Source organism: Idiotropiscis lumnitzeri, chromosome 10, assembly GCF_059441095.1.
Source record: "Idiotropiscis lumnitzeri isolate Australia: NSW breed Sydney's pygmy pipehorse chromosome 10, RoL_Ilum_1.0, whole genome shotgun sequence".
NCBI classification, from domain to species: Eukaryota; Metazoa; Chordata; class Actinopteri; order Syngnathiformes; family Syngnathidae; genus Idiotropiscis; species Idiotropiscis lumnitzeri.
In genome coordinates, this window is record NC_142400.1 from 22,925,904 (window position 1) to 22,948,107 (window position 22,204).

General features: G+C 44.5%; 1 protein-coding gene across 2 annotated transcripts; it reads right to left on the minus strand.

Annotated features, from left to right (window-relative positions):
- Nucleotides 1-12,186: 12,186 nt before the first annotated feature.
- LOC148329674 (uncharacterized) lies at nucleotides 12,187-21,436 on the minus strand. Of its 2 annotated transcripts, XM_088307669.1 has the most exons (3): nucleotides 21,403-21,436; nucleotides 13,845-13,941; nucleotides 12,187-13,544 (listed from the first exon to the last, which is right to left on the minus strand). In XM_088307669.1, exons 2-3 carry the CDS (start codon nucleotides 13,856-13,858, stop codon nucleotides 13,070-13,072), a joined length of 489 nt encoding a protein of 162 aa, XP_088163795.1. In that variant the 5' UTR covers nucleotides 13,859-13,941; nucleotides 21,403-21,436; the 3' UTR covers nucleotides 12,187-13,069. The 2 variants fall into 2 exon arrangements, with proteins under 2 accessions (XP_088163795.1, XP_088163794.1); XM_088307668.1 differs by lacking the exon at nucleotides 21,403-21,436 and having other exon boundaries at nucleotides 13,845-17,018.
- Between the last annotated feature and the right edge of the window lie 768 nt (nucleotides 21,437-22,204).

Sequence of the window (22,204 nt, forward strand, 5' to 3'; positions counted from 1 at the left end):
CTCACACATAGACTCTCAGGTTCACCAGAACCACCAGCGACTGGCACATCTGTCCCAGTCCACATGAAAGACATGTTTGACCACAATTACTGGCCAGTGTGTTTTGATCCACAGATAAACCACGTCCATGTGGGAGACCAACTCTTCCTCAAGGTGCTGAAACGACCTCGTTGGGACAGTGAACGCTGGGACGGCCCTCATCAGGTGATTGCAGTGACCCCGACGGCAGCAAAAGTTGAGGGGCGTGGCGGCTGGATCCACCAGTCGCAGTGCAAGCTTCTCCGGTTCCCTGCTGACAGGCCGAGCGACGCTGGTCCCTCCGAATAGGATCTCCACCACGTACACTCTCAGTGTACCGACGAAAGACCACAGTTGGAAAGCTTCAGCTTCTGACAAAAGACTCAGGGACACTGATTAATGTAACCTCTCTTTCACAAGAGTATGCCATTACCATTCCTATGAATCAATTGCAGGCCCGCTAAAGGATAATGTAAATGGCAGTCAATTTAAAAACTGAACAAAGAGTAGACTGCTAGGAGCCACTTTTTTGATCCCGGCATGGAAGTCCATTGTTTCAGAGGGGTCTCGTTCACACCTCCTGTGGTGCAGCTGTGATCCAATCTTCCTGCATTCCAATCCTGAGGGTTTGGTCATTAGCATGGTCTAAACTTCAGTTACACTTAAAGGATTTCATACATTTGACTATTAAAGGAATATAAGAGTTTGAGCTTAACATAGTTCATTAGATGTTGGTGCATCCAATGTATGAAAATGTGATATTGTAAAATGCTGAGAGTGTGACTGGTGAAGCGAAACTGGTTGCGGGGGTTGTGCAAGAATGGAATGTTTTAGAAGCAGAAGGTGCTGAGCGAGACGAGATGACTCCGGGAAGGAGCGGCCATCGGGGGATCGCACGCAGGAGGAGCCACGGGATTCGGCGGGAGGAGAAAGACCAATGAGAGCGAGCTAAAGTTAACTGCAATACACATAGCCAATAGAATCATGCCAGGATGCCTTTGTCTGTGCCATTTGCATGTTGTATAGTATGAATCATTACTGGGCAACTCGGAGGTAGAACACATTCGCTGGTGGCAAGAGAGGTGTAGAGTTGTATTGAGAGGGACCCGAGATCCAGGTGCCATGTAGAAAATCTGTATTGGGAATAAATCCACTTTGTGCGTGAAAATGCCGGCTTCCTGATACCTTTCTATTGCAGAACGAGCGCGCATATTGTTGGATGAGTGAGAGTTGGGTAAGGTCGCAAATTGGAGTCAGATTACTTATTTGAGTTTACATTGGGTTAAAGTTAAATTCTAACATTGATATAAAGATAAATTCCAACACCGCCGAACCCAGTTTGAAAAAGTCTCAGCAATACCAGATTATTCAGGAAGGGTTACACTAGAAGAACAATATACCGAAATAACTGACATGAGTCAGTGGCGAGGTTATTGGTTTTATCTAATGAGTGCTCATGGCGACAATACAAATTGGAGGCCCTGGTCTAATTATATCACTTCTGTTGATGGTGATTACTGGTCAAAAATAAAAAGAAATCAAGGAGCACTAAATTGGCATAATAAAATAGCCATCAAGGTAGCGACATCTGATGAACCCACCATAACCTTTGTGTTACAGCCAATGTCAACCCTTCCAAATAATGATGGAAAAAACTGCACTATGCTCACGCAATGGGTATGGCACGGGACTGGAGCACATCCAAACGTCCCAATCAAATTGTGTTATAATTGGCAGCCACCGGACTATAATGACCCACATGTTATTGTCACCTCCTTAAGGGGGAAAACAAAAAAACAAGCACGGGGCGTTAAAACTCACTTTAAAGGAGAGGACATTGAAACATTGTTAAGAGAAGACACAGGTGTTGGTATCAGTGATAACCTTTTCCTTGAGCGAATAGTGGCAGTGGCAAAATCACTAAAAAAGGATTGTGTGGTTTGTATGAAACCGCGTGCCGCTTTGCAGGTTGTGGAAGCGGTCCCGTCAGAGTGTGTCCTCAATATGACCCGAGGCCTAGCAAGTTCCTCCCGGTGTTTAGCATACTCAAGCCACTTTCCTATTGTGCAAGCAGAAACCAAACCAATGTTGTTCCACCCCCCATCTTCCGGGGACTTCACATGCTTTAAACGAGATAGGTGCGCACGAATTAAGTGCACTGACCATGGCAAAATCAACACCGCATTATGCAGCACCACTGAGACTGTTCCAAAAAACCTCACCAGGTTTGTTCTGCGGTCTCAGTTGTGGTGGTATTGTGGTGGAGGCACTTTGTATGCTAAATTGTCTCCTTATTGGTCGGGAATTTGCATATATGTTACTGGTGTCCAGCAGACGACCTCTTTTGTTGTGAATGATGATGACGAAACACCGAACAGTACACACAGGGCCTACAGGGAGAAAACTCAGAGTATGGAAGGTGTTGATTCTCACTCCATTTGGCGATGGTTACAAAATGCATTTGGGAATTGGACACACATAATTATTGCAGTTGCTGCATTCATCGTTTGTAGCCTTTTATTATCTTGTGTTTGTATCACCTGTGGAATCCCCATTTTTAAAATTTGTATTTCCAAAGTCATGAATACTATGGAATTGAAGGTAGCTGCTCAGGTTTCTGTAGCCCTGTCCGAACACCAACCTATGTATACTGACTCCGAAAATGATGAGGACTTTACTGATATGTGAACCCTTTTTGATGACTTCACAGAAAAGCGTTGCAGTTGTGAATGTTTGATGTTCCGGGTTTATTTTGTACATACATGTATTGGACCAAAAACAGCTTTAGCTTTGCTTTATTATCTTTTAACTGTTATTGTTTTTGGGCTCTTCGTTTGGGGCATGGGTTTCTACCATTTTTGTCCAAAGTTTTGGAATTTTTGGGTAGTTTTTCTCCCCCCTCAAGCGACAGCCTTTGATGATGAGATTTGAAACTTGATAAACAGGAGGGATATGTTAAAGAAATTTAAGTTTGTATGTTCATCTGTTAGTTTTGGTGTTTAGTTTGTCATCTTATCAAGTTTCAAATTATAACTAATCTTACAGGCCCCCTTTGTTGCACATGCATTCGTATCTTTCTGGCCTCTAATTAAACTTTCGACAGCTACGGGTGCCAGGTACGGCCTCCTCGCGAATGTGACTCCCCAACGCCAGAACCCCTTTCTGTAAACACCTCCCTTGGGGTGTTGATGACCTCTTAGACCCTTAGCAGATAAAGTGAGACTCACTCGCTTCTAAGGCCGTAACTTATGACTTAGGGAGGTTCAGCACAAGGCTCAGTATCTCTAAAGCAACAATATCGTCATGGCCAGAAAGATAACTTGTATGTGTCAGGCCTTGTGAAAATACACCATACACCAAAAGATGTCTTGTAATCTGAAACCATTAGAATAGACTGGAAGAGTGTGATGGAGTCAAATGTCAAGTTTCCCATTCTGTATGTATTGCATATTCAAATTGCTTATGCTGATGCAAATAAAAACCATGTGTGCAGTCGAACACGCTGGCTTCGCCTCGGAGTTCGAGGGCTGCCCCGCGCGTAAATGACAGACAATCTTGGCTGGTTGATTCATTTGTTCAGGCTTGTTTTGATAGAAACATCCCTAACAAGAAGACACTGCACCATTCTGCCTATCAATCTTACGTTCCATCCTACCCTCACTCGTGAACAAGACACCAACTCTCGAACTCCTCCACTTGGGGCAAGATCTTTTCCCCAATCTGGAGAGGGCACTGCACCCTTTTCTGACTGTGAACCATCACGGCTTCTTCAAGCCATGATCTACAACTTTCATTGGAGCGGTTCGCAACCGAGTGCGACGCTGTTGGGATGAAGATCAGCACCTCCAAATCGGAGACCATGGTCCTCGGTCAGAAAAGAGTGGAGTGCCCTCTCCGGTCGGGGATGAGAGCCTTCCCCAAGTGGAGGAGTTTAAGTATCTTGGGGTCTTGTTGACAAGTGAGAGGAGGATGGAGTGCAAGATCGACAGGCGGATCGGTGCAGTGTCTGCTGTGATGCGTACGCTGTATCTGTCTGTCGAGGTGAAGAAGGAGCTAAGCTGAAAGGCGAAGCTCTCGATTTCCCGGTCAATCTACATTCCTGCACTCACATATGGTCATAAGCTGTGGGAGGGGCCAGCTGTGGTCAAGACACATAGCAGTTCCATTCCACCTCAGTCGTCTGGCTCTCACACTTCAGTCATAGGTGATTCCATTACCCGTAACATTAAGCTTGAAAATCCAGCCACATTAATGTGTATTCCTGGGGCCAGACCACCCAATATTTAAGCTAACCTTAGGGAGCTGGCACGCAAGAGATCTAGACACCAGCGTAGCGGAAGCAATACTAGCTGCTCGGATATAGTGATACATATCTGCCCCAATAATATTAGGATGAGGCAATCAGAGATCAGGGGTTGACTATACACTATATCAAATGCAGTACAACAATATCGTGTACAGTGAAACCCCGGTTATCGCGGTTAATGGGGACCGAGACCACCCGCGAAAACTGAAAATCCGCGAAGTAGCGGCGCCCCTTCAAAAATGCTTAAAAAAAAACTATACAGGTATACAGTATACCCCCCTGTATACAGTACACCATATAGAATAGGGGTAGAGAGAGAGAGAGAGTGAAATTCGTGTTTTTTCTAGACCCGCGAAGCACTGAACCCGCGAATGGTTAACCGCAAAGTAGCGGGGTTTCACTGTATACTGAATAAGTGCAATAGATACCTGTGGTCTTGACTTGATTCAATTCATTTTGTACCAAGAAAACAAATGAATGCTAGGGCTATAACTATTTGGATGGTGATCATGTTTTTTGTTACTCAAACTCATATGGTCATCTCTTTTTAATATGTATGTGCTAATGTGCTTGTCTTAATTGAGACCATATATACCATCCATTAATAACTCAAACAAAACATTGAAAAAGTATACTTTATTACAGTGCTCCATTGCATTACTTAATTCAAAATAATGTATTAAGGTTTTACCTATAGCACTAATTGCCAATAATTTATCAAGCCTTTGCATTGACCTTAATTAAGAGGAAAATAGTGAAGAGCAAAAACGAAAACATCCTGGCACATGAGAATGCATGAAAAAAATTAAATGGTAGGTGGTACCTAACCTCAAGGGAAGCGCAAAATAATAAACGTAATACCAAATCAGATCAGGAAATATATAATATACTGCACCAAATGAAAAAGGCAAAAGTGTGCATATATGTTTGGCTTCTGGCATTGACTGGCGTTCCGTTCGCAATCCGCATAAGCGGAACTTGTCGCCATAACCCAAAAGTATCCACCCATTTTTGAAAGCTTCAAAACAGATTAAGTGAGGCTGAAAACATTTTTTTTTATGTCATCATCTCCACCACCGTTACGCATCTCATCCGTGCTACTATCATTCGGAAAAGAGGGAATTTGAATATCCCGAGTAAATTCTACTCATTGATTTTTAATTTTATTTTTTTGAAACAGAAATGAACAAAACCCAATTGATAAATGTATCAATAGTGTTAGAAATTGAATTAAATCCGCAGCCACATCCATGTCTGTACAAGTGTTAACAGTTAGTTTATCCACCGTCATGCCACAACATTGGCAACGTCAGAAAAGAGCAGCAAACTGGCAGGGCAGAAATGATCCACCATACGTTGACGCCATTGTTGTTGCAATTGAGTACAAATTTTACATTTTGGCAACACTGAAGTTTGTGATTCAAGAATGCTGTTGAATCTATATTGTTTTTTGGTTGAATTAAAAAAATTGAGAGCTCAATATTTAATTAATGTTGAATTTGCCCTTCTCCAATTTTCTTCTTCAGTGGGGGGAGGTGGGAAGGGAGCATATTCAGAATCAGATATCCCTTTATTGTCATTGTACTTAAGTGTGCAACGAGATTAGAGAGCTCCCCTCTCCAGTGCAATACAACAATAATTCAGATAAATATATATATATAGATAAATAAGAGAATAGTTAGTGCAATGGAAATAATGATGCACCTGTAGCGCCTGCCAGAGGGCATCAGGTCGAACAGGTGTTTGGGTGGGTATTGTCTTTGACGATGTTGAGAGCCCTGCTGAGGCACCGGGCGGTGTAGATGTCCGACAGTGAGGGGAGAGGGCAGCCAATAATCCTTTGCGCTGTTTTGACCGTCCTCTGGAGCCTCACACTGTCCGCCTCAGTGCAGCCGCTGTATCAGGTGGAGACACAGTACGTCAGCAGGCTCTCGATGGACGAGAGGTAGAAGGCCAGCAGCAGCTTCCTGTCCAGGTTGAATTTCCTGAGGACACTCAGGAAGTGCAGACGCTGGTGGACCTTCTTTACCACTGCTGTGGTGTTGTGTGTCCAAGAAAGGTCATCAGAGATCTGTACTCCCAGGAACTTGAACGTGTGGACCCTCTCCACACACACGCCTTCGATGCAGAGGGGGGCGGCACCGTCTTGTTCCTCCTGAAGTTGATGACGATCTCCTTTGTTTTTGCAATGTTGAGTTGCAGTCCGTTGTTCTCGCACCAAGCCGTCTGTCTCTGGACCTCCTCTCTGGAGGCTGTCTCGTCACCTTCCGAGATCAGACCGACCACTGTCGTGTCGTCAGCAAACTTGACGATGGTGTTGTTACCGTGGGCCGGGCTGCAGTCGTAGGTGTAGAGGGCGTATAGGAGAGGGCTCAGCACGCATCCTTGAGGGGAACCGCTCGGTGCTCAGCGTGCGGGTGGAGGACGTGTAGGGGCCGAGCAACACAGTCTGGGGTCTGTTGGTCAGAAAGTCCTTAATCCAGATGCGAGTGAGAGCAGGGAGGCCGAGAATGTCCAGTTTGGCGACGAGGATGTCCGGGATGAATGTGTTGAATGCCGAGCTGTAGTCCACAAAGAGCATCCTTGCATAGCTCTGCTGTTGTTCCAGGTGGCCCAGCACAACATGCAGAGCAGTGTCGATGGCGTCCTCAGTGGATCTCTTAGCCCGGTATGCAAACTGGTAGGGGTCCAGAGTGGAAGGAAGGCAGTCCCTGATGTGCTGGAGAACCAGCCTCTCAAAGCACTTCATGATGACTGGCGTGAGAGCAACAGGACGGTAGTCATTCAGGAGGACTGCGGGTGACTTTTTGGGGACAGGAATAATGGTGGAGGTTTTCAAGCAAGAGGGGATGACTGCTTGAGCCAGGGAGCGGTTGAAGACCCTGCAGAAAACATGTGACAGTTGGTGGGCACATGCTCTGAGGACCTTGCCTGGTATTCCGTCGGGTCCAGTAGCTTTCCTGGGGTTAATAGCCAGGAGCGCGCGCCTCACATCGTGTTCCTCTACGGTGAGTGGGGGGGAGTTGAGGCATGAAGTGCGGGGGTGTGACGGTTGGGGCGAGTCAAAGCGAGCAAGAAGCAGTTAAGCTCCTCTGCCAGCGATGCACTCGGGTCTACAGAGGTTGTGCTGCTGCCTCGGAAGTTGGTGATGCTCCGTAGACCCTGCCACACCTCCCGTGGTCTGTTGCTGGCAAGGTGGGACTCCAGCCTCCTCTTGTAGTTTGCCTTGGCTAGCTTGATGCCTTTGCTCAGGTCAGCACGAGCCACCCTCTACTGGGCTTTGTCGCCTGACCTGAAGGCAGCGTCACGGGCCTTGAGGAGAGAGCGGACCTGGCTGGACATCCAGGGCTTCGCATTTGGGAAGGTCCGTATGGTCCTGTTTAGGGACACAGTTTCCGTGCAGAACTTGATGTAGTCCAGTACACAATGCATGTAAACATCAAGGTCCTGATAATCAAAGAGGTCCCAGTTGGTGTCTTGAAAGCAGTCCTGTAATTCACTCATGGCGTCATCGCGCCAGGTTTTCACAGTCTTTGTGGTGGGCCTGGATCTGTGCCTGAGACGGGTATACGCAGGTGCGAGCTACAAGGACAGGTGGTCTGACTGGCCAAAGGGGGCGAGTGGGAGGGCCCTGTATGCGTGCTTGATGTTCGAGTACACATGGTCGAGAGTGTTGTCTCCCCTCGTTGGGCACTTGACATGCTGGTGGAACTCTGGGAGTACATTGACATGCTGGTGGAACTCTGGGAGTACAGTCTTAAAATTGGCCTTATTAAAGTCCCCTGCTACTATGTGAACGCCATCAGGGTGGGCCCGCTGATGTTTATTGATGACGCACGCGAGTAGCGAGAGCGCCGTGCTAGTGTTAGCGTCGGGAGGGATGTAAACAGCTGTGACGATCACTACCGTTAGCTCCCTCAGGAGAAAATAAGGCCGGCATTTAACGGACATGTACTCGATGTCGGGGGAAGAGTGCTTCTCAACCATCGTGCTATCGCCGCACCAGTTCTCATGCACGTAAACACAGAGCCCCCCGCCCCTGCACTTACCGGTGTCCCTCGTCCGATCCGCGCGATGTAGCGAGCGCCCAGCCAGCTGGATGCTAGCGTCGGGGATGTTGGCGTGCAGTCAGGATTCCATGATGACGATCACACTGCTGTCTCGCACATAGCGGTTTCCCAGGATTTGTAATCCCAGATCGTCGATTTTATGGACCACGGATCTGGCGTTGGTGAGGTAGAGACTCGGCAGTGGTTGCCTGTGGGGCTGCCGTCGCAGCCGTAGCAAGACACCGGACCTGCAGCCCCGCTTCTGCTTCCTCTCTCTGCGTCGCCGTCGCCGCCTCCCGGTCCCGATTACAAGCCACGGAGAGCCGGGCGGCCTCGCCAGTTCGTCAGGAATTTTGCGATCATAGCAAAATTCCTCTGTGATGGTTATTTCGCATCGACATCCAATGTCCATGATGTCCTGGTGGGTATATCGATGCTGTGCCTCAGTTGGTGCCAGTAAGACCAAGCAAACACAAATAAAAAGCAATAAGGAGCACTGGGAGGGAGAGCCGTTAGCCGCTGCGTCTATGCGCGCCGCCATCTTGAATCCAAAAAAAAAAAAAAAAAAAAGGGGGACAGGCCTTTTTCAACACTGTTTCATGAAAACGTTTTCATTTTTTAGCCATTTCATCGCAGGGATCTAACTCATAAATTGTGCGTCCCCCCAAAAAAGACCATCTTTTAGTATGTTGTAAAGTTTGCTCAGATAAACATGAATATTTGAATCATCTCCATGCGACACTTCATTGTGAAGTCCTCTACTTTAAGATTGTCATTTGTAAAGCTCTTATATTGTGCGTAACCAGATCCATATTTAACGCGGAGCATAAATAAAGCCTTTATGGGTGTGTTGGACTTCCCACATAAAAATTGATTGCGTAACGTATTGACTGTTGTCACATGAAGTAGCAGCTGCAACCTGCGGGGGCCAGTAAGCGTCCCCTCTGCCAGAAATGCAGCAGAAGAACCAGTAGCGCATGCGCACTGATTTGCACTTGACTTCATGGCGCCCTTTTTCCGTACAGAAAACCAGTTGCGAGTTTCTCTCTGCTCTGCTTGCTTTTTCAGTAAGTTTGAGGAAATTATCTTTCTTCGATTCTGTGATCAAATAATTGTATTGTGCTATGCTTATGTTTTACTTACATTGAGCTAAATATGTGTAAAGATTCTGTTTGTTGCAGGAGGATGATGGCGAAACTGTCATCAATGCTGGACAACCCAGCCCACCCTCTTAATGACACTTACAGCACTCCACAGCTCCTTCAGTGATTGACTGAGACACACACTAGACACCCTCGCTGTGCAAAGAATAGATTTTGCCGCTCCTTCCTGCCGGCTGCTGTCACACTGTTTAACAAGAACATTGGGTCAAGTCTACAAACGGGTGGGCATTAGTGCAATTGTGCAGTCCTAGGATGCAATACACACTACTACTGTACTATTATCCAATGGTGTATTTATATTGACCAATGCTGTATTGCTGTATTCTTATCATTGCAGTACTCTTATCATCGCAGTACGTTTATCATTGCAGTGTTTTTATCATGACCGTTTTTTTTTTAATCATTACAGCATTTTTATTTATTTCCCCTCTGTACCATGGACAGACATTAGGAGTGTTTCCTTACACTTGTATATGTTGGGGGATGTAAGTGTGTATATGTGTCAGGTTCGCCAATGTGACATTTCATAAACACACCATCGATGAAGAGAAAGATGGTCAAAATTTGGCTTGCAAGGAGAACGAAGAGATAGTCGGAATCGAATGCTTGTCTCTTTGCGTTGTGATCATATCTCTCCGTTCCCTCCCTTTTATTAATTTCCAGAAGTCCCTGAACATGGGTGTCTTCAACTTAAAGGGGTGGGCTTATCTCAGCAAGTAGCTGAAGACACGTGAAGTTGTTTTTCTGTGTGCATGTTTTGAAAGATTACTTTATACATCCAAAATGCATAAAAGCATTACTCAGCAAAAACATCTCAGTCTCGTCACAACCTATTAACTTCAAAAAATATTTCTGCCACACACCGATAAGAGAGGTGGAGGCCATCATTTTGCTATCTTTTGTTAAAATTTTCATTAGGGTGGTTATTATGGAGACTTAATTACGAAAGCAGACGCATTTTTCTTTTTCTTCATTGCAAAGCAAGAACATTTCACGTAGATAGTTATTCCAATCTATCAATATCATTGCTCTATTTTTGAACTATATGTAATATCCTAGCTATCCTAGCAATAAAGCAAATGTGTGATAACTATTTCATAATTACTCTTTCAATATACATGAGGATTTGAGTATAAACACTGCATAGGTTTGCGTTTTCTGAATGTCTACTGATAATGATATACATTCACCTCTACATTACGCCGCCACCTTTGTGCGATCGAAATCTTTGCTGCTGTAACACTGCAAATTTCCCCATTGTGGGACTAATAAAGGACATATTTATCTTTATCTTTGTCTTAGCACTAGAAGCCCCCGGATTACAACTCCTTTTCTTAGACTTTAAGTAACAGGTATTCTGCTTACCTGTTAGATGTGGCCACCAGAGGAAAACAGGTCCAATTTGCGATGTCCGTTTTAGCAGGTCGTCACCTGGTGTGGATGTGGACTGGGTTCCAAACCTAGTGGTTCTGTGGTTCTTTCCTGTGGTCTGTGGTCTCTCGAAGTCTTCCCTCCCAAATCACGTCAGGGTCACCAAGAATTGTTGGAATTTAACTCTAAGACTGTAGCATAACTTTTACCAAATTATTTGAATTAATTATCTGACTCCATTAAATTAACCAAACACAAACTGCATTCATCCAACAATTGTGCGCGCTCGCTTTGAGAGAGAAATGACGAGGAGGCCGGCAAAACATATTGTCAGTCAATTTTTACTTTACAAGAACGAGCCATAAAATAATGAGTTGAAAATCATACAGAGAACCAACAAATCCACTATTTATTCAATTAATTAATACGATTTTGTGAATTGGTAGATAACATTATTTATTTTACTTATGATTTTTCTGAGTAATTTTTTTTTCCCCTTAATAATTCCAGACAAATAGGAGTGGAAAACACTGAGGCCCGGAGTGGCCCGCGGCCACTATGTTTGTTTCCATACAACCCATCCCTTCACAGCCCAGTTTGTCTCTTTTCCTGACACCTTGGGGGTGTGTGTGTGCGTGGGGGTGTGGGTGTGTGTGTGTGTCTGTGTTCCCTTTGGCTGATAAACATAGCTGGTAGTTTGGTCTACTATAGTTTTGTTTACTTTCTTTGCTGCCTACTCTCTGAAGGTTATTGTTAATTTGATTCTTCTTATTATGTTGCATGAAGAAAATCTTTTAAGGATCCATTGGCAGAAATAAAGGTCAGTCAAGGAATTTGTGTTCCCCATAAGAAAATATGAGCCTTGATTGGGTCAAAGTGACGTCATACTGCAGGTTCCTTGCAAGATTGATGTGCCACCCGCTGTTAAGGACTTTTTAGTGACATAAGCACTGGCCACTTATATAGCTCCTGATAAGACCTGTTAAATTTGTAGAATTAATTAGTCCTATAGAAAACGAACGTCTTTGTTCGGAGGTGTGCATCTAAACATCAACTCAAAACATTAAGACCCGTTTCGATTTCCCTGCCCCAAACTCTCTCTCTCTCTCTTTTTCTCTCACTCTTTGTGTGTGCAGGCGAGTTGGGATTTAACATTTTCTGGACATAAAGAATATACAACTTAATTGATATAGCGCATTTCACTTTCAATATTAGGTAATAAAGTAATTAATAGATAAGATGAATATAAATTAGCAGGGAATTAGAACACAAACTAGAATCAGAATTAGAAATCCCTTTATTGTCATTGTACTCAAGAGTGCAACGAGATTAGAGAGCTCCCCTCTCCAGTGCAATACAACAAATACAGACAAATATAAATTAGATAAATAAGAGAGTGCAATGGAAAATAATACTGAATAGGGTATATAAAAACACATCACGATGCTGTTCTGCAAGGTAAGGGTGGTCTCGTGTGTGTGTGTGTGAGAGTTCAGAATAGAGATGGCTCTCGGAAAGAAACTGTTTCTCAGTCTATTGGTCCTCGATTTGATGCATCTCTAGCGCCTGCCAGAGGGCATCAGGTCGAACAGGTGGGAGTTTGGGTGGGTATTGTCTTTGACGATGTTGAGAGCCCTGCTGAGGCACCGGGCGGTGTAGATGTCCGACAGTGAGGGGAGAGGGCAGCCAATAATCCTTTGCGCTGTTTTGACTGTCCTCTCGAGCCTCACTCTGTCCGCCTCAGTGCAGCCGCTGTACCAGGTGGAGACACAGTACGTCAACAGTGGTAGAAGGCCAGCAGCAGCTTCCTGTCCAGGTTGAATTTCCTGAGGACTCTCAAGAAGTGCAGACGCTGGTGGACCTTCTTTACCACTGCTGTGGTGTTGTGAGTCCAAGAAAGGTCATCGGAGATCTGTACTCCCAGGAACTTGAACGTGTGGACCCTCTCCACACCCACGCCTTCGATGCAGAGGGGGGGCGGTACCGTCTTGTTCCTCCTGAAGTCGACGACGATCTCCTTTGTTTTTGCAATGTTGAGTTGCAGTCTGTTGTCCTCGCACCAAGCCGTCAGCCTCTTTACATCCTCTCTGTAGGCTGTCTCGTCACCTTCCGAGATCAGACCGACCACTGTCGTGTCGTCAGCAAACTTGACGATGGTGTTGTTACCGTGGGCCGGGCTGCAGTCGTAGGTGTAGAGGGCGTATAGGAGAGGGCTCAGCACGCATCCTTGAGGGGAACCGGTCGGTGCTCAGCGTGCGGGTGGAGGACGTGTAGGGGCCGAGCAACACAGTCTGGGGTCTGTTGGTCAGAAAGTCCTTAATCCAGATGCGTGTGAGGGCAGGGAGGCCGAGAATGTCCAGTTTGGCGACGAGGATGTCTGGGATGATCGTGTTGAATGCCGAGCTGTAGTCCACAAAGAGCATCCTTGCATAGCTCTGCTGTTGTTCCAGGTGGCCCAGCACAACATGCAGAGCAGTGTCGATGGCGTCCTCAGTGGATCTCTTAGCCCGGTATGCAAACTGGTAGAGGTCCAGAGTGGGAGGAAGGCAGTCCCTGATGTGCTGGAGAACCAGCCTCTCGAAGCACTTCATGATGACTGGTGTGAGAGCAACAGGACGGTAGTCATTCAAGAGACACCTGAAGAACAGCAGAACAGCGACAGTCTTACTAAAATTTAAATTTTTAAGCAAAGGGATTAAGTGAAGTTTAAAGTGAAATATTCTATGAACATGTTGAAAGAAAATCCTTGGAACAGGAAATATCGAGCAATTGGAGATTGACTTACCAAATATAAAGTTGGTCTAAATAGTTTTGTAGATGATTTATTAACTGATGTGTATTAAATGTGACAAAGGTGGAAGACAGATGTTTTATGACTGTACAACGCGAACCCTGACATGACAACTTTTAAGGGACATGACAGCATTCCATAAATACCAGACTGCTAACATCCGTATCTATGAGCTGTTTGACGTCACAGGTGCAGGATCGTCGGCTATGTCCTGGAGAAACAGGAGAGGCGACATCACGGGGACTGAATGGGAAAATCCACAAACACACAGTGGTAAACTTTGGCATACGCTGGCTAAATTGAGGCAAAATAAAGGATCTACCAGCACAAATCTCAGTGAAATCAAGGCGGACACGCCGAGGGTGGGGTCTCTCTGTGGAATTGAAAAGTATCTTTTTGGTGAATGAAAGTGTGAAAGAGAAAGTGTTTGTATGTGTATGAGGTTTGAGAGAATGTTTAAGGGACGGGCTCCAGGAAAGAAACCTGATTAAGGGCACCGGCAAGCCCTTACACTACTGAGGATGCAATGGGCGTACAGGCCTGATCAACCTGGATCCCTATTGCACTCCCAAGTATTGATTGTCAAATTGTTATTGGAGACAGATTGGATTAATTCGATTCAAGCATCAAGTGAATGGTTGATTGACGTGATTACACAAAATTTATGCAAAACCCAAAGTTTCAGAAGGGAGGTAATTCACCCCTTCTCGCTTGCAAGTGCCACTCCTCTAGTTCTCTCCACAGGTTTGAGCTGACATGTGACCGGTGTGAGCAGAAGGCCGGAGAACGCTTCAAATAGCGTCTCACCACGACCATCCCGCAGGTTCTCCTCAACAAGGAGGGAGATATAAGATATTCTAATTTAGGGTCCACGAAACAGATTGAGATATAGTTGTTGCTTTAGCGTGCTCATGGGCCCCGCAGGTTTTATTTTTATTCACATTGGGTGCACGAATAGATAAGACACACCCAGTCCAGGATAGGGAAAATTTCGTTGTATTGTTTAGACTTTTCCATAATATACGGCACCACAGCGGTGATACTTGAAGTTAATGTCAGTTAAGTGGGGCGGTGGCGCTGTTTTTACGAAAAATTACTCACTTAATGCAAGGGTAGGTTCTTTGTGGAGGGGATTACAGAGTTACATACGGGACAAAAGGCCGAGGCCAGACCTACAGACCAGCATGATGGTCATCGGCTGAATGGGGACACCTCAGGTGAGATTGGCCGTGCCGTGCATCAGATATTTCTGGCCCTTTTGGGGCCGATGTTGCTGTATCTTTCAGGTGGGGAAGGGGGAGACAGGCCTGGTCTATGTGGCCAGGGCGAGACGCTGATGGAGTGAGCCTTCCGGAAGCGACCCGTCCAATAATGTCGTCATTACACAGCTGTTCCAGTGGGCCGTCCTCAAGGGCGTGTACCTTCCGGTTGCAGACATCATGCGAAATAGTCCATCAATGAAAAACTGCTAATCAGTCTAAGTAAAATGCATTTGTTACATAATTTTACAGGACATTGGAAAAAGAAAACATGGTGTTGGTTGAAGAACCGTTACTAAAAATTGTTGTACTTGCAGGATCAGGAGGCCAAGAGGGCTAAAAGTATATAAAAAAAAAAAAAAAAAGGGGAGGGGAGCAGCTAATGCAGCCATTGACGCATACAGCTCCCATTGCACCTGTGTCCTTCCACTTCTGCTGCTCCTAGGCAAGGTTCGGGTGACGTGGCGCCACAGCAGGCTGGCTGCCCGTACCAGGCTGGTCAACGATTGCGGTAACAGAGGTAGGGGTGGTTATAGACAGGGGTTGTGAGTGGGGTGTGCTCTTCCTGCGGGGTGTGGGGTCACTGGGTGATGAGCTGTCCATACCGAGCCACTTTCTGGAATCTGCCATCCTCTGGTCCGGTGCCATACCTGTCGCAAAGAGCTCCACCGGCGCAGGGGGCGCCACCGTTACCCACTCCCAATGCACTCTTGACACCAACCCACTGGTACCACATTCCATGACAGGGGGCCACGGAGCTTCAGCGTTCGAGGACAGGCAGGTCCCTGCATTCCGGGGACGATGGATGGACAAGTTTTCGATGGTGCTGGATACTGGGGCGAGCTATGAGCTCCTTCCGCATCTCCCAGTGAGCCATGTGGACTCTTGAGATTGCCTGAGTCACTGCCATTGACTGAACGAACACTGGAATTCGAGTGGCATTTCCGGATGTGACTGAACTTGACTGTGCACATCCGTCAGAGGGAGCATATGTCGTGCGCTCTTCCTTCCCAGTGGCTGAACTAAACTGAAACATCTGAGGGCAGCTCTGAAACCTGGTTCTCCATCCTCCCGCGGTGGGTATGCCCTGTTCCTGCTCTGGTCTGAGTGGTGTAGCAACCTCCACCCATTCAATTCACCAATTGACACATTACATTGTACATGCGATCACACACATGATTTGGTTTATCAAAATGCATTCATCTAAATTTAGTCAGGAGTAGATCTTCCATTAGGATTCTACTTTTGTTATGTCTACCGGCGTTGCCTCGCATGCGTGCCTTGTCCCTAAGCAGCGGAAATGGTATGAATTGTTTACTTTCGCCGAGCCACAAATCACATTGAATATCGATGCGCATCATCATACTAAAGATCTAGGCCCCATAGTTTTTGAATACTCCACGTCACTATCAGGATATCATACTTCAGCACCCACTACAAATTCTTCGGTTTTGGGAACACCACTAAATTTCAAAAATTTCCCGAGAAGGGTCACTCGGAAGAGGTAGTTCTGTGTGTGTGTCTCTGCTAGAGGAGTTGTGGACCCAGGGCCCGACTGATTTGGGGCTCGGCTCCACGGCTCCGTGATTGTTTTTACTGTCTCTAAACCCTCCCCCAGTTGACAGAATCAGTGTGGGCACGGCCTGGAGGTGGATCGAGGCATTCGGGAGACAATAGGAGGTGAAGACTGCAGCGGTCTTGGAGCTGTCTATGTCTTGGAGAGCACCTATTCTTCCCATAAAAATGGTTTAATTTGGTATCTGCATTATTATAGTTTTGGGATTTTTTTATTTTTATTTTTATATTTCATTTGGGTTGCTTTAAAGATTTGACAAAAAACGGTCAAAATTGGATCGTGAGCCCGGTCTTAATTGGTAACCTCTAAACACAGTTAGATATTTGAACTCAATGAACTAAATTTTATTTTATTCAGGAATAATTTGCCCATGTTGCAAAGCCAAATTCTAATATTGTGCCATATTAGCTGGATATCATTAGGACATTATTGCGAACCAACACTGCTTGTGGTGATTTTCCTCAAAACTAAATTTATACGTTCGAGAATTGTTTCTGGGGGCAATAATAATAATAATAATAATAATAATAATAATAATCCCTTTATTAGTCCCACAATGGGGAAATTCGAGATTCGAACCCAGGTCTCCTGGGGAGACTGGGTCCTGAACGCGGCGCCTTAGACCACTCGGCCATCCTGGCAATGCCTCAATGCCTGTGAGGATGCCACGGTCTAGATTATATTCGAAGAAAGCTTTTACAACAGTCTGGGAATTGAAATAGATATAATATTTGGTGGGTTTACGTTAATTACAATATATTATTCAAGTGACTGATACAAGTTTCACAAACAAATTGAAAAAGGTGATTGAATACAATTAATTATGGCATTATTGCGATTATTTAGCATGCATTTTTTGAAGGATTGTATAACGATTGCTGACATTATTTTAAACACTTACGGGACAGAAGGTCAATTATTTAATTGAGCAGGTTTATATTTACTAAATATGTTGAACATTAATTAAACAAAAAGCATTTATCAAATGAAAGTACGGTGCAATTAGACACGAAAGGTCGTAAGTGGTTCCATTACTCACAACTTCGACCCGCACCGGAGTTCTTTCCCCGCGATGGTGAGCCTGAAGGTTGACCGCCCGGACGGGCAGGTCAAGAGAGGGGGAGATACTGACCAATTGAAACACATACAAATCAAACATAAAAATTGACACGGCTGTCCTTTTTCTTATTATTTCTGGATGATAGGCTTGCTTTCTATGCTTTTAGTATGTTTGCTTCTAATGTATGAGACTGTTTTTCAGACAGACGGAGTGGAGACAAAAATTGTGATGTTACAGTACCACTGCAACCAGACGGTCATGTACGAGGAATGGGAGGACAGCTCGGATAGGTTGACAGACGCACAGGTGATATTGTTTTATGAAATTTGTGACCAAGACCCCGAGGTTGGTAAATATGCGAAATTATTCAATCACACAATTGATTTGGAGAATTTAAGGGATTGATAATAAGGGGGCCAAGCAAAATTTTTCGTGTTTGAAGTTGAATGGAGCAGGACACACAATTGGACAAATACCATGGGATTGGTGTGAAACGAATGTGTCTCTTCCAGCAGGAGCCCCGCTTTCCCGTGCAGACGTCTGGTTGTGTTCTGGTGGGAAATTTCTATACGACAGGCTGCCGACCAATGCCTCTGGCAGGTGTGCCCTGGTGACTTTAATTATGCTGGTGAGTGTGACACCTGTAGATCTGGACCAGTTAAATTGGGATCAATTCAATCAGGTCATCCCGATGTCCGGTTTGGATAGACAAAAAAGAGGTCACAACAGGGGGACCCCACTTACATTGATGCAATAGGCGTGCCAAGAGGGGTCCCGGACGAATACAAATTGGCAGACCAAATCGCATCAGGGTTTGAGAGCATTTTTGTTCGGGTGACCACAAACAAAAATGTGGATCGGATAAATTATGTTCATTATAACGTTCAGAGATTGAGTAATTTTACTACATAAGCTTTAGAGGCGGTACATGAACAATTATCAAAAACTTCATTAATGACGTTTCAAAATAGGATTGCTTTATATATGTTATTGGCCGGAAAAAAAAAAAAAAGGAGTGTGCGGGACATTTCGGGATCAATGTTGTAGTTTCATACCAAACAACACGGCACCAGATGGGCGTCTCACCAAGGCATTGGAGGTTTGCAAACTTTGGAAAAAAAAGATGAAAGAACATGCAGGTGTAGATTCGGAAATGTGGTCAGGATGGTTGAATGTCTTTGGGAAATAGAAAGGTCTGATTAGCTCTATATTAATCTCAGTGGTAGTATTTACAGCTATTAGGGTGCTTTGCGGATGTTGTTGTATACCTTGTATCAGATCTCTTACAGTTAAAACCCTCGAGCGCGCCTTGGGCCCGCTGCCACCGAGTGGCAAGTACATGATGATCCCCGTGTCGGACCCACAGCCGGTTCCTCTGGCAGCTAGCAGGTCCATAGGGTTCAGCGGAGTAAGTGGCAATGGCCTCAGTTGTCTGAGGCCATGAGAGGGAATAAAATTTTTATAGATCATTCTACGTTTTTATTTTTTACCGTTTTTATTATTTTTTATTCTTATTTTTGTGGGGGTGAGGCCATGAGAGGGATTAAAGGATTTTATACATTTGACTATAAAGGATTTTATACGATTGCCTACTAGTTACATGAATTCAGTTTAATGCAATAAAGAAATTTGCTGATTGTGCTTTGATTCGATGTGCAGTGGAAGGTCAGGGTAGGCTGTGTGAAATGCGTAGGTGGCAGATGTTTTTTCTACAGGACGTGCCGCCTTCTGATAACGGGGGGTCCTGACGCAAGAGCCTTCCAGACATCAAGACGCTGTTGTGTGAGATTGGACGAGCCGACACGTCATCCTGCGGGCAGAAGACGTCCACTAAGAGAAAGCTAAAGTTAACTGCAGATGACACATAGCCAATAGTAGAACAGGAGGATGTCTTTGTTTTTGATGAAATGCAGAAATGATCCTGGGCAACTCGAGAGGGGGCGTCGTCTTCTGTTGGGTACAGAGACGCGCAGGACTGTGCTGATAGGGACCCGAGCCCCAGATTTGTATTAGAGCTCCTGTAAGGAATAAATCCGCTCCCGTGTGAAGTTGCCGCCCTCCTGGTCATTTCCCTCTCAAAACGAGCGCACACAATTGTTGGATGAATGTAGGTTGTGTTTGGTTAATTTAATTGGAGTCAGATAACTAATTTGAACATTTTGGTAAACCTTTGGTACATTTAAAGTTAAAAATTCCAACACATAGCATAGGTTTGCGTTTTCTGAATAACTACTGATAATGATATACATTAACCTCTACATTACGCCGCCACCTTTGTGTGATCGAAATCTTTGCTGCTGTAACACTGCAAATTTCCCCATTGTGGAACTAATAAAGGACATATTTATCTTTATCTTTGTTTTAACACTAGAAGCCCCCGGATTACAACTCCTTTTCTTCTCCGAAGACTGTAAATGACACCCAGATTCTTATCTAACAACTCTACTGGCTACGATTAGCCATCTTTCATTTGTAAATGAGGACATTACGTGCCAAAGCAGCAGTGACAACAAAAGTGCCTTCAGTATCAGTAGGTAGAGTGTCAAATGTCAGTTTTTGGATTGTTATATATGTACGGTTATAGTATGACCAATGAATTATTTAACACAGACATGTCTAGTTTTGGTCCTCAGTGGCCACTTCTCTGCCTGTTTTCCATCTGTGCCTGCTGCAACACACCTGTTTCAAATGATCAGTTCATTAGCAAGTTCTGAACAAATCTGCTCACTTTTGAATCATGTGTGTTCCAGCTGGGATAGTTGGAAAACGGGCAGGCCCTTGAGGAGTTTGGAGACCCTTGATTTAATATCTCGATTTGTTTAAAATGTGTTTTTCACTTTTGTCATTTAACCGCAATGGTTCTGTTCGCGGTATGAAACCAGCTAACCAAATGCATCAATTGTAACTGAATGACGTGGTGATCAGAAAGCTCTCACCGATAAGAGTCCTGGACGATGAAGTGACACATGGAATATAATGCACCAAACGTTCACACAGCCATTTTGGTATGATAGAAACCGCGTCCACTACAACATTTTTACAATTGTGCACCAGCATGTCACAACATGAAGAGGCAAAACAAGGGGCGAACATTGGACAGGCTCCCAAAAGAGGAACCAAGGCGCAGTCAATGGATCATAGCATGCATGCATGCAGTAGTAGAATAAATAAGACAATTCTGATTTTATTTCCAAGTTGCATGAATGTTTGTGTTTTACAGATGTATCCGAACAGATGCAAGGCAATGACAGCAGGCATACAATAGAAAAAACTTTATTTATATAACGCAGACCTAATTTAGTTAGATTCTTCACAAGTGATCCTTTTCATTTTTTTCACCTGATGATTTTATTCCTTCCACTCAAGACATTGCCATCAAACATGACTCCAAAGCTTGCCGAAGTACTTGTGGTGGCAAAGGAATCGGCCAGAGATGTGCAATTCATCAAAAATTATTACCAATTAAGAGGACTTCAATGAGGCAGAATCATTCCTGGAGAATGACTCAGTATGCCAAAAGATGGTAAATTTGACAGACTGAACTGAACTGAATGAAGTGTCATCTCGGCATAGTCTATTGCTCTTTTGCCATTCAACAACCCAAAAAAAAAATAAAAAAAAATCACTGTGCATGTTGTTAGCTTGGGGATAAGCTATTTATGGAAAAGTTTTATTAAAATGCATGAACTTAATTGAACACCATGGACTGCTGGAAAAACAGTGACAGTAAATATATAAATAAAAAATGATTATCTTTTCTGATATAGATTGCTAACCTGGCTGTTGAAGGAGGCACAACTTCCACTGACCTTATCAGGCGGATGATGGGAACTGCTATGACCAACGCCCTGGCCTGTCTGTACAATTGGAGAGAGAAGCAGGATAAGTTGCAGCGGCAACTACGTGTTCAAGGAGACAAAGAAGCAAGACTGTATGCTTGGGGAGTTATCTCACAACTAAACTGTTTTTAACCGCAATGCTCTGAAATACTTTATTTTATAAATCATTCCTCCTGGTGCCTCTTGGCAGTCCATTTAGCTGAAAAACCTGCATGGCCACCGATCCAAAAACATAAAGCGGCGGCTAGTGTTTGTGGGATTTAAAATATATTAAAATTAAGTGTTCACATTCACCATAATTTATTATTACCTCAATCTCTAAATATACTTAAGAAGTTGATAAGCTAGTCTCGTTTTCTGCACTGACGTGACAGAATCAGAATGCCCTTTATTGTCATTATACTCAGTGTACAACGAGATTGGAGAGCTCCCCTCTCCAGTGCAAATATAAATAATAAATATAAAATAATAAATAGAATAAATAAAAAAAACAAAAAGAGTGTTGAAAAATTTCACTGGGTGCCACATTATGTTGCACTTCTACAAGGCAAAGGTAGTTGTGAGCATGAGTTCAGCATGGAGATGGCTCTCAGGAAGTAAGTGTTTTTCAGTCTGTCTTTTTTTTTATGCACCTGTAGCGCCTGTAAGAGGGCAGTGAGCTTGGGTTGAGAATTGTCTTTATTTCATTCACTGTCATTGACGGGTAGAGAAACCAAAAAGGACAATCCTTTTACCTGGACTGGCAGTGAATGAGTTAATGATCTTATGAGTT